At 38.9% G+C, this 13,524-nt stretch overlaps 1 protein-coding gene across 2 annotated transcripts in view; it reads right to left on the bottom strand.

Annotated features, from left to right (window-relative positions):
* The window catches only part of Thsd7b (thrombospondin type 1 domain containing 7B), an 898,652-nt gene that overhangs the window by 337,544 nt on the left and 547,584 nt on the right, over window positions 1–13,524 (bottom strand). For both annotated transcript variants that reach the window (XM_039090425.1, NM_001191669.1), the window contains one exon: window positions 11,472–11,575. In XM_039090425.1, coding sequence (XP_038946353.1) covers window positions 11,472–11,575 — 104 coding nt within the window. The remainder of the gene's footprint in view (window positions 1–11,471; window positions 11,576–13,524) is intronic.

Below are 13,524 nucleotides of genomic sequence, written 5' to 3'. Positions count from 1 at the left end.
GTAGGAAATAAGTTTATTTTAGAATCAATGAATTTTTACAAATCTGTATGTTTGTGAATGAATGATGTTCATGTGAACATTCAGAGAGAGAGCAACAGAGAGAGAGAGAGACAGAGAGAGAGAGAGAGAGGGAGAGAGAGAGAGAGAGAGAGAGAGAGAGAGAGAGAGAGAGAGAGAGAGAGAGAGAGAGAGATATCTGGTGTTATACGATTTTGGATTATCACTACAACTTCAATACTCATTCAGGGTCATGTGACCAACCATTGTAGTCGGAGAGACATATGATAGAAGAAGGTCGTGATGATGACATGCAGATCTGACATGTGGAGGAAGAAGCCGACTCAGATGTGGAGTTTGAGGATTCACACGTGGACTCCAGGAGAAACATCATAGCAGAGAACAGGAGCCAGATAAAGGAAGTCCTGAGAGCTAAGGGTATTTATTGCAGGACATCAGATAGGTTCTCAGGAAACTGCTGAGGAAGCGTCTATATGGACACAGAAACATTTCACAAAACGTCTTTCTCTTCCTTATCAGTCCTTCACCTCATTCTGTTTCCCCATCAGGGAGGAAAGGAAGAAAACAGACTTTCTTCCTTCTAATTCCTAAGCTCACCTACTCATCACCCACTTGCCCTCTGCAGACGCTCGCAGACTTTCATTCAATTATCTCTTCCCTCCAAACAGCTCCATGCATTTCCCACACTGGTTGTTTGTGTGTCCTCTTGTTTCCAGAGTCATGTAAGACAGACGTCTCTCATCTTTGAACTTTGAGCTGTGATGTGCTTCTTTCTCGGTCATCTCTGACAAATATTTGCGACGTTGCCTACTCATAATCCATGTCCTCCAGACCTTATTCCCAAATCTGGGAATGTTTTGAAACTTTAATTACTATGTTGAGACTAGGCTTGGTGTACCCCATCATACCTATTCAATTAACAAACATAGTACATTTTCTGTCTTTAAACACCCACAAAAACTTGATGATGCCAGGCAAACCGTTTTCTAAAATTTTTACTTCCATAAATTTTACAATACTATATTTATGGCTTATTAGTCAAATAACTGTGTTGGTATCTCCTGGAAAATACCAGGTTGTAGACAAGTGAGTATGAAAATTTCTGTTGCATAAAAAGAAACATTCCCTCTCTCTCTCTCACTCTCTCTCTTCTCTGTCTCTGTCTTTCTCCATGTGTGTGTGTGTGTGTGTGTGTGTGTGTGTGTGTGTGTCTGTGTGTTTATAGACAGGGTTTCCTTTTGTAGCCATCCCTGGCTGTCCTAGAACTCCCACAGTAGACCAGGCTGGCCTCAAACTCAGCAATCATCCTGTCTCTGGCTCCCTAGTGGTGGACTAAAAGTGAGTGCCACCACCTCTGGGCACAATAGCCTTTTCCTCTACATTGGAGCAATCTGAACAGTTATCACATGCTACCTCTCCATCAAGCCTTTCCTGAAGGAAGATGTTTTGGCCCAATAGCTTCCACCCTTTCCTACAGACTTAGTTAATATCTCTCTGGCCATCAGCACTTTACTTTTAAGAACCACATTAGCAATATCCACAGACCCTCTCCCCAGTGTAATTATTACCATCTTCCTAGGTTATCAAAAAATAAAATAAAATCAATGCTTCCAGAGAAACGACTTATAAAAGCATCAACAAGATGGTTCTGATTAGAAGTTTGAGACGCCATGAAGACAATGAATATAGTTGGACTAACCCCACACAAATACTGAGAGGCAGAATTGGCGTTTGAGACATACTGCTTAATATTTGAAGAGAAGGACTATTCTTTGGACACCAGATTCAGTACTTGTCCTCTAAACTTTTTTTTCACTTGTACTTGAGGAATCACATGATATTATCTCCAAATTTTAGGTATAATATATATATATATATATTATATATAAATAATAGGTGGGTCTTAATATTTGTTAGGTTGGTTTTAATGTTAACCCTGAAGTCACTAAAATAATATCCAAAGGCAGCCTCTCTCACAGCGTGTATCTGTCATGAGCTCATTTTCTATTAATAATTTATGCCATCTTCTATTTTTCCTCTGCATCAGCCAGTCCTCATTGGTCTATACCAAGCACTCTCTCAACTCATTGTGATTCATTTCATGGTATGTAAGATTAGCTACTGGACGGCATTGATTTCTTTTTCCTTAAATGCCTTTTATGTGTGCTTCTTCTAATCTACCCCCAGTGTTACTATTCTAGTGTGAGCTTCCAAATTCTGTCTTGGCATAATTTCAAAGGCTCCGTGAGCTCCTATCTTTCCTACTTTAAGTTCCAAATTTTTCATACCCTTCCAGGAAACAGATGACTTGAAGAGCCCGTTGATTTTAATTGACTCCAGTAGGTTTTACATCACTTCCTATATACCTGGATTAAAATGGAGTTATTTCGTTTTTGTCTTAGTCGCTTCTTTACAGAATGGTTGGCCTTAAAATGTACTCTTTCGAGCCCTACTCATCTGTTTGAATTCAGAATTTCAGTAGAACTGGGACTTGACACACCAAAGTAGAATTTCCAGGCACTGGCACAGTTGTGAGCCTCTTGCTCAGTTGCTTTCATTTGGAATACGCACTGAGGTTTGACTTTCATTTGGAAATGTACACACGAAAATGCACAAGTCTATTGCCTTCTGCTACAGTCCTGAGAGGGAGGCCTGGGTAAACAGAAACAAATACCGTGACCTTACTTTTACCAGTGCTAAGGGAAGTCAGGGATGCGCTGCTACTTAAAGGGATAGGATTTGGCTCTGCACAAAAGACATGTAATCCTATTACGTGTGCATAGTTTCTTGTAGACTTTGAAATTAGTATTGGCATTCCTGAAGGGAACATAGGTCTGGAACAGAATTATATGACTGGGAGAGAAACTTCCCACTCTGAGTCTGAAAAGGAAGTGACTGCGTTCAGCAGTTGAAGTTTCCTTTTACCATCTTCAGCACCAGCATCCGTTTCATTAGGAAAATGTCTTCTGAGGATATGAGTAAGGTGAATGTGGGGGAAGGGCTACTCTGCTCTTGGAATCATAGCTTATTATATTAAAAGCAGAGGGGCTAGTGCAAGGAGATATTACTGAAGCAACAGTTAGTTAACACCGTGTAACTAAAGCATTCTGCCTCGGGTCGCCCATCTCCTTTAATATTTATATTTAATTCATCACAAAGTTTTAAAATATGCATATTTTACCTGAAGCCACCACAAAAAGCCACAGAGATAATCCTACCCTGAAACACACAAAGGAAATGAAAAATGCCTCCAAGAGCCATGACTCACTTATATTAAAATTCGATCTCTACCATGAACTAAGCACTCCACTCTGGAAACCAAAGCCTATGGCATTATCAAGCCCGTCCTTCTGTCATGCTCATGGGATATTTTAATTTTGAGAGTTGTCATACACTGTCAATTTAATTTCTACAGTCTACCCTGGTCACCCTTATTTTCACACTTTCAGCAATTTTATTTAAAAGAGAGATGCTTCCAAAGAATGACTCTTTAGGGCTGGAGAGATGGATCTGTGGTTAAGAGAACTTGCTGCTCTTAAAGAGGACCCAGGTTTGGTTCGAAGCACTCACTGGTGGCTTATTATGGTCCTTAACTCCAGTTTCATGAGATCGAACTCCCTTTCCTGACTTCCCTAGCAACAGGCACAAAGGTAGTACAAATACATACATGCAGGCAAAACACTCATGCACATAAAATAAAAATAAATACTTTTAAAAATGGTTCCTATACTCTCTTATGATACTTCTAATGAATCTTTTGGCACTTTGAACTCAGCAATGGTTTAAACTGAGCAAATAACATTATGCACTCTAACAGAACATTCTGGCCTTGTTGTATTTAAGTTATTGGTGCTTTGTTTCCTTTACATAGGGTTTGACCACACAGGGAAGGCTAGTTTGAACTAGTGCTCCGTCTGCCTCATCCTCCTGAGTTGAGCCATGCACAGCTATGTCAGACTTATGAGTATTCTTTAATAAGATGAATACTGAAGCCAGATCACCTTTTCCTACATGATTAACAAGTTTATCCAAAACAACTTCACCAATAATATTGACACTAGTGTGTCAGGTGTCAGGTAAGTATTTACTCATTGTGTATATCAGATACCCTAATATATTGAGGTGGTAAGTAGAGTCATGCCGCCCCTTCTGTAGAGGGCATACAAAGATTAGTTAGTGTATAAGGATCAGATTAAGCCCTGGTTGAATGTGTTGTGAATGTGAGCATGGCCATGTCAAGGACCATAGTGTCTTAGACACATGGGCATGGCGAAGGTTTCCCCTGGTCTGTATGTGAATGTGAACATTGTGTGCAGAAATTGAAGACTGCAGCATCCTCCTATATGTCAACAGCCTGGGTTGGGTTCCCTATAAGAACTCCTACCTGGATTGGCTAACCTACATCCTCCTTCACCCATTTACAATAAACCAATGCCCTCTATTTGGATATATAAAATAAATACACTGAACTTTAAGGCTGCCACTGGTGTATCTCCATCAGAGCACAAGGCCAACGTTTATGTACTGCATTTGTGTGTCTGTCCTTTCTTCATTTTCTCATTACCCTAACCAGGTTTCTAGGACTCAAAGCTGTGCAAGATAGCCGCATCTTCCATAAATGCATAGAAAAATCTATAGATGTTTCTACCCCTTACAAATGTTATATTGGCTTCTTGGGATGGATCTCAGTGGCTCTCCATTCCCGATTATCAATGCCTGCAGCCAGAGACAACATAGCTCATTTCTAAGTCAAGAAATACCCTGAGAAAAATCACCTATACATCTTCCCAGAGAACACAGTCCTCCCTCCTTCAACCACAAATGCAAAGCAAATGAAATGACTGAGTCAAAGACTACAGATATCTCTGAATACAGCTCAAAACTACTGTAGTCAACACCTAGACATACGTCTCTCTCAGTGAGCCTATGGAATTAACCTTCTGGTTGTGATCTATGTCAGTGAACAGGCAGACTCAACCATTGTAATAAAGAGCATACTTCTATTTGGAAAACCAGAATGCAAAGATTTAGAAGTTTGTTCCTTGTCTTCCCAAAAGAAATATACCTACCACGGGAAAGAAAAGCTGATGAGAGGGTGCTGATGGCTGTGCTCTGGATCTTGAGTGTTTCCCCAGGCTTTTATGTGAAGGCTTGACCTCTAGCCTTCGACACTAGGGCGAGGTAGTGGAAACTTTATGCAGAAGGAAGTAGTGATAGGGGGGCAGATCTCTGAGGCCATGCTCCAGAAAAAGATGCTAGAAGCTGGGCTCTCCCCTGAATATCTCTTTTTTACTTCCCACTGTCACAGAGTTGAGCAGGCTCCACATCACATATGGCTGCTGTGACATGCTACCCCACCGCACTTCCAAAAGTAATGGGTCAACTCACCATGAACTTGAATCCTCAAAAATGGAGGGAATATGCTTTTCTCCTCCTTTAAGTGAATTTGTCACAGTGTCAGATACAGACACTCAGATCAACAGTTTTGACATCTGATTGGCAAGCTAGGACGTCTGTCTATTTTTAGTACTCATTCAAGTACACAGTCTATACCTTTTCAGACTGTGTGTTTGTGCTGTATTTCTATGTGTTTTCTAGACCAAGGTAGTTGATAAGCTAATGGTGAACGGATCTTTATCTCTTCCTTTCTTTCTATAAGAAGAATACCACTCAAGACAAAAAGACACGGAGAGTGAATCGAGTTGATATAAGTTATTGATTGATTTGGGGGCATTATGGATATAGACTTTACAGCATATGGTTTGTATAAGCTTGGAAAATTGGATAAATCAAAATTTACAAATTCAGTTGCAAATTAAAGACTCTAGAAAGAAATTAGATTATGAAAAGTTATGACACCAAGCATACCTTACTGAAATAATAGACACATAAATGTACACATGCATATATATATATATATATATATATTCATCTTTGGGAGCCAAGTATTATTACCACAATTACAATTTTAGAGCACATTGTTTCTTCAACTTCTTCTACCTGTTTCTTATTCTGCTCTTTCTTCAAAAGTGAAGGTAACCCAGATTTACTCTTTAACTGGATTACTTCATGCCTTTTTTTTTATTAACTTGAGTATTTCTTTTTTTTTCTGTTTTTTAAATTTCAATTGTTATTTTATTAAAACAAATGCATTATTACTGCAATTATACATCTTTTTTTTATTAACTTGAGTATTTCTTATATACATTTCGAGTGTTATTCCCTTTCCCGGTTTCCAGCAAACATCCCCCTCCCCCCTCCCCTTCCTTACGGGTGTTCCCCTCCCAACCCTCCCCCCATTGCCGCCCACCCCCCAACAGTCTAGTTCACTGGGGGTTCAGTCTTAGCAGGACCCAGGGCTTCCCCTTCCACTGGTGCTCTTACTAGGATATTCATTGCTACTTATGAGGTCAGAGTCCAGGGTCAGTCCATGTATAGTCTTTAGGTAGTGGCTTAGTCCCTGGAAGCTCTGGTTGCTTGGCATTGTTGTACATATGGGGTCTCGAGCCCCTTCAAGCTCTTCCAGTTCTTTCTCTGATTCCTTCAACGGGGGTCCTATTCTCAGTTCAGTGGTTTGCTGCTGGTATTCGCCTCTGTGTTTGCTGTATTCTGGCTGTGTCTCTCAGGAGAGATCTACATCCGGCTCCTGTCGGTCTGCACTTCTTTGCTTCATCCATCTTGTCTAATTGGATGGCTGTATATGTATGGGCCACATGTGGGGCAGGCTCTGAATGGGTGTTCCTTCTGTGTCTGTTTTAATCTTTGTCTCTCTCTTCCCTGCCAAGGGTATTCTTGTTCCCCTTTTAAAGAAGGAGTGAAGCATTCACATTTTGATCATCTGTCTTGAGTTTCATTTGTTCTAGGCATCTAGGGTAATTCAAGCATTTGGGCTAATAGCCACTTATCAATGAGTGCATACCATGTGTGTTTTTCTGTGATTGGGTTACCTCACTCAGGATGATATTTTCCAGTTCCAGCCATTTGCCTATGAATTTCATAAAGTCATTGTTTTTGATAGCTGAGTAATATTCCATTGTGTAGATGTACCACATTTTCTGTATCCATTCCTCTGTTGAAGGGCATCTGGGTTCTTTCCAGCTTCTGGCTATTATAAATAAGGCTGTGATGAAAATAGTGGAGCATGTGTCTTTTTTATATGTTGGGGCATCTTTTGGGTATATGCCCAAGAGAGGTATAGCTGGATCCTCAGGCAGTTCAATGTCCAATTTTCTGAGGAACCTCCAGACTGATTTCCAGAATAGTTGTACCAGTCTGCAATCCCACCAACAATGGAGGAGTGTTCCTCTTTCTCCACATCCTTGCCAGCATCTGCTGTCACCTGAGTTTTTGATCTTAGCCATTCTCACTGGTGTGAGGTGAAATCTCAGGGTTGTTTTGATTTGCATTTCCCTTATGACTAAAGATGTTGAACATTTCTTTAGGTGTTTCTCAGCCATTTGGCATTCCTCATCTGTGAATTCTTTGTTTAGCTCTGAACCCCATTTTTAATAGGGTTATTTGTCTCCCTGCGGTCTAACTTCTTGAGTTCTTTGTATATTTAGGATATAAGGCCTCTATCTGTTGTAGGATTGGTAAAGATCTTTTCCCAATCTGTTGGTTGCCGTTTTGTCCTAACCACAGTGTCCTTTGCCTTACAGAAGCTTTGCAGTTTTATGAGATCCTATTTGTCGATTCTTGATCTTAGAGCATAAGCCATTGGTGTTTTGTTCAGGAAATTTATCATGCCTTTTTAAAAGTAGAGAAACTCCTTAAAGGCAAAGCAAACAGATTCCCTTAAACTGTTGTGTGAGACGTCTACGCCTCTCTCCGGGTCAAAAATTAATTAAGACAATAAAAAGATTTGATAACGATTAGAGATTGGTCTTCTTCATTTCTTATAAACATCATTCAGTGAAAGTAAACCGAAAAAGTACAGACACTTCAAGACATCAAGAGCATCGTAGACACAGAAAGGCAGTCTTCTGTCTCCTGTTTCATCTTTATTATAGTTCTACAATGTGTCTTTCTGATAACAGAGAACACTTGACATCTGATAGATGAGGTACAGTCCAGAGGCAAAACATCTGGCTTCTTTTAAGCTGGGTTTAAAGGAGTCAGTGTGGGTAGTAAAATTAAAATTACTCTACAAATAATTTCACACTGCTAAAAATTCAGGACCCTCACTTTTTTCTTTGTATTACTAAAACATTTACCTCTTTAAGAATAGAGATTTTTTTAAACACAAGTATTTATAGTTCTTTCCTCTATATTATCATCTGTCACAATATTTGAATTGTATTCTTTCCTTTTTCAAATTAAGCATTATTAATTGGATAATAAAAGTCTGACTCTCTTTGAGGCATAGTGTATCTGATACAGTAGAGCCTGACTTCTCACTGTTCTGATATTTGGCTATCACTGCAATTCGCCTGGCCTTTTTTTTTTAAATTCTTTCTTGATCAGAAGAGAATTACATAAATGAGTTCTAAGTATGTACCAATTTAACAAGTCAACAACATAAACACAATAAAATAAGGCAACAGTTCTTTATATTTCTAGAAATATAATGATTGGAAATACTGACCATGAAGGACTGAAGCATATACACGGTGGTTAAGATACATATCTTCTGGGCTCGAGACCCCATATGAACAACAATTCCAACCAACCAGAGTTTCCAGGGACTAAGCCACTACCCAAAGACTATACATGGACTGACCCTGGGCTCCAACTGCATAGGTAGCAATGAATTGCATAGTAAGAGCACCAGTGGAAGGGGAAGTCCTTGGTCCTGCCAAGACTGAACCCCCAGTGAACGTGATTGTTGGGGGAGGGCGGTAATGGGGGGAGGATGGGGAGGGGAACACCCATAGAGAAGGAGAGGGGGAGGGGTTAGGGGGATGTTGGCCCAGAAACCAGGAAAGGGAATAACATTCGAAATGTAAATAAGAAATACTCAAGTTAATAAAGATAAAAAAGAAAAATAAAATAAAATAAAAGGAGGTCTGAGGAAAAAAAAAGATACACATCTTCTAAGTCTATTGCTGAGTTAATTAAGAAAAAAGGTCAAAAGGAAACTGAAGTCATGGATTTGTCTGGCAGGCAGAGACTAGAATTTTCTTTCTCCTTTTAGGGTTTCTATCAAATATCACAGACACCTAGGTTTCCTCTTTGAAGGCTTCCTAGAAAACAGGATATAAATATGCCTAAGTTTTGCTCTACACCAGTGGTTCTCAACCTTCTTAATGCTGCAACCCTTTAATACAGTTCCTCAGGTTACAGTGACCCACAACTATAACATTATTTTGTTGCTACTTCATAACTGTAATTTTGCTCCTGTTATGAATTGAAATGTAAATATCTGATATATAGCATATCTGGTATGGGACCCCCAGAGGATTGAGACAAACAGATTGAGAACAGCTATTGTAGACAGTCCCAAAAGTTTCATGCTAGATGAAATGACTGCAAAGCTAGTACCGGTGTTTAAGAGTGAACTGTCTAAGAGCAAACCTGCCTAGCACAAGGTCTCAGCAAGGTGAACTGCATTTCTGAAAGAGTATTGAATAGCCAGAGGGAAGCCTGACCCGTGACAATTTACTACATAGTCTAAGCTCATGCTTCCTTTGAGCTACCGGGGATCTGCAGAGAAAAGACGGAAGGTTTCCAAATGTACAGTCTCCATCAAACCGGATGGGACACTCACAGACAAAAACCTTTGCCAGGGATTTCAGTGTCACTGTAAGTCACAGAGAATCCCCACAGAAATGACTCCTTGCAGGGGCAGAACAGGAGCATCAGACTGAAATTAGCACTTGTAGCAGTCGAGGTAGTAGATGGGTGTTGTATTTCCCTGAATAGCATATTGCTAGGCTTGTGGACTTCTTTGGTCTTGGACTTGTCCCCCTTGCCCCCCAGCCCTTCTCTGTTCCAGACAAAATGATCTCCCTTCCAGGGATGGATCCCAGTTTTCCACTTCGCTCATATTATGCCTCTGGGGATGAGGTAAACTTCAGAGAATTTTGTTTTCTATAGATATTTTAATCTTGCCTTGGTATATGATATAGACTAAGACCCCATTCACCAGTCTGAAGAATTGATTTGCTCCCTTTCACTTTCCAAGCTGATGCTGATAACCCCTATGTTTGGGAAATGGCCTTGGAACTTCCTTTAGAAGGTTGGGGACCAGATCACTCTCTCATTTCTCTCAATGATGGGCCTGACACGGCCTTGACTTTGTTTAACCAAGAGATGTAGTTTCCCAAAAACGTATTCTGTCTTGGATTACTTATTTGATATTTTTACCTATGTTTGTTTTATTTTTCTTGAACTCTAGAAGTTTGGTATGCAACTTCTTGTATTGTCTTTCTGGTTGATTCCTTCCTATATATCTTATTATTTCTCTTCTTTCATGCTGGAGGCCTTTTCAAACACCTATTCTTTTTCTGTTAATTATATAATACTAATTTATTCTAACTATACTAATATACTACTACTAATTTAAAGTGTTTTTTTGTGGGTAATAAGAGCATGTTGCTTGATAAACAAGCAAACATCTGAAAATATTAATTTCTAAATGTCATTATCTAAAGTCAAGCTTTTTTAGTTGTGCAAATGGAGCTAGAAGGGGATTAGTACTGCCTACAAAAGCAAGATGAACAGAAGTCACAGTCATTCCATTTTCAGAATAAAGCACCTCCTATCATTTCCCATTAGTTAACCTGTGTATTAAGGATGAAACAAAAAAAGTGACCAGCACAAGTCACTGTGTCCTTTTCACAAGTTTGCTGTTTCTCCTAGATGTACATAATAAAACGTCCCTTACTTCAGACACAGAAGCCTGTCATAATTCTATTTAGAAGTTTTAATACTCTTTCTATGCATATTACACATAGTAAACATCACAAACACACACTCACACACCACTTGTGCTTAAACTAGGATCATTAAGATAAGTCAATTTACTCACTTGTTTTCATTCATATATTTAATCAGCACCTAAACATGTAATGTAAACAGAGTGTAATGTGTACTTTCAGATCTAATTTTGGCATATTCTCAACATCTTGGCTGATATCCGACATATATTCACAATATAGACATTGAGGTCAATTATAATTGAGATATATTTATCATTATTTATTTTTGCTTTATTACTGAGGTGCAGAGAAAGGTTATGTTTAAATGATGATATTTAACTAACAGCACCTACTAATGCCAAGAGTAAATTTAGTGATGAATATAAATAGATCAATCCAGAAATATCACAACTTGCTCAAATATGGACAACCAAGTACATAGAATCATAACTTTATGGGTTGGGGATTTAGCTCAGTGGTAGAGCGCTTGCCTAGGAAGTGCAACGCCCTGGGTTCGGTCCCCAGCTCCGGAAAAAAAAAGAAACATAACTTTAAACCATGCGTGAACATGAAGCTATTTAAAACCCTGCTTACCTCTTGTCTGCAGCCCCTTCCCACATGCCTCACTGGTGCCTGTTCTCCCCTGCCTGATAGACTCTGGAACCAGGATACAAGGGCTCCATTTCTGTGGCTTCCACCTGGGACAGAAGAGAACTTTTAGCACATGCAGAGGAAGTACATGCAACACTTGACTTAGAAATGCAGAAATAGAGAAGACCAGAGTTCCATCAGTTTAGACTTGGAACAAACCATGTCAGCTGCCCATGGAAGTGAGGACATAGACCCCAGAGAAGAACCTACTACTCCTACTTTTCTAGACTGGTATCATTTCTAACTGTATTCTAAAATCTTATCTTTATACCCATGGATAAATGTAGTTCTTACTCTCGATGAAAGAATTTTTCTTTGCAGAAAATTGGGACTACTGAAGAAACCACAATAGCTCCGAATAAAAAGAAGAGCAGACCATAGCATGCTCAACTCCAACAGACACATCTGCAATGCGACTCTATACATACAGTTCAGGGAATACCATGAAACAGGAGACAGAAGATTCTAATAGTTAAACAATCATGACATCTGCATTGCAACAATAACTTCCATATATGGCAGGGATGATGCATTTAAAAAATCTCAGAACATTATAACACCCTCAACAAAACCTGCATAATGACCACATCAGTTGGCATGGCAAAACAAATTTATGACTTCTCAAAGGTCCTAATACTGTATGAAGAACTCTAGGCAATTAATGGCTGTCGAAAGAGGAAGAGAAATTTTTGTATAGAGACAAACCTCATGACAGTTTGTCAAATACCAAATAGTTATCCTTAAACAGATATATGTAGGAAAAAGATATATATGTGTATGTGTATGTGTCTATATCTATATATGTGTTCATATATGTGCATATATCAGTATATATGTATATATACATATATATATATATGCATGTGCAAATGTATGCATGTGTTACAATAAATAAATAAATAATATAAAATCCACCCCTAGCAAGTGCTGGGGACAGTAACAATTGACTCCACTCTCCAACTCAGATTCATGATTAAAGTTGCGATTCTAATTCTGGGAATTTGAATATTTCATATGTGAATCTTAGTTTATATAAAAAACTGTAAAAAGCAGCTCAATATACACAGATCATCTTGCTTATTTACAATCATTAAAAAATAAATATAGGGAGAAAAAGAAAATAATCCTTGGGTTCTATCAAACATAAATGATTCAAAGTTTGAACTCCTAAAATCTTAGGGTGAAAACTTTCACTCCTGGATTTTTGCTTCTGTTTTTTTTAATATAGTACTTCTAGGATTCAGATATAACTCTACCAGTTCCATCAGTCATAGAATGAAATGCAAAAGATGACTCTAGGGACAGACCTTACCCCCAAGTTCATCTTAGGGAAGAACAATGGATGTTACGGGATGAGACATGCTTTCCTCTGAGGAAATGGTCTCTGAGGAAGTCACCTGGCTTCTCTCTGGTTATCTTCCTCAGGTTAATAAAAGTGTCTATTTTTTGTCACAGAGAGGATGGCTTTTGTTCTTAAAATTATTTCTGCACAGTATTCCAGAAAATTCAAGGGCCAAATTCTAATGGTGCTTTTTGTTCTTTCAGTTACTGTGCTTTATGGCCTGTTTCATATAAGCCACAAACTCTGATACTTTATCTCCTGGCCCACACTTTATGAGCTATTTATAAAAATATCACCAGTAACATAAAAATATCATTGATCACCTTTAAGTGGCTTGTTTAATGAGAATGACTACCAAGTTTGGTTGAAAAACAGGACACAAAAAGAAAGCATGTCATGATCAAATATTAATTAAATCAGCTATTAACTTCTTTTTTCCCCAGTTACTTATATAGTAGCCTTTTTTCTTTTTCTTTTTTTTCCTCCATCTTTATTAACTTGAGTATTTCTTATTTACATTTTGATTGTTATTCCCTTTCCCGGTTTCCAGGCCAACATCCCCCTAAGCCCTCCCTGTCCCCTTCTATATAGGTGTTCCTCTCCCCATCCTCCCCCAATTATCACCCTCCCCCAACAATCACGTTCACTGGAGGC

The sequence above is a fragment of the Rattus norvegicus genome, chromosome 13, assembly GCF_036323735.1.
Source record: "Rattus norvegicus strain BN/NHsdMcwi chromosome 13, GRCr8, whole genome shotgun sequence".
NCBI lineage: Eukaryota > Metazoa > Chordata > Mammalia > Rodentia > Muridae > Rattus > Rattus norvegicus.
The sequence above is the reverse complement of the archived record's forward strand: the minus strand, read 5'-3'. Positions and strand labels throughout refer to the sequence as shown.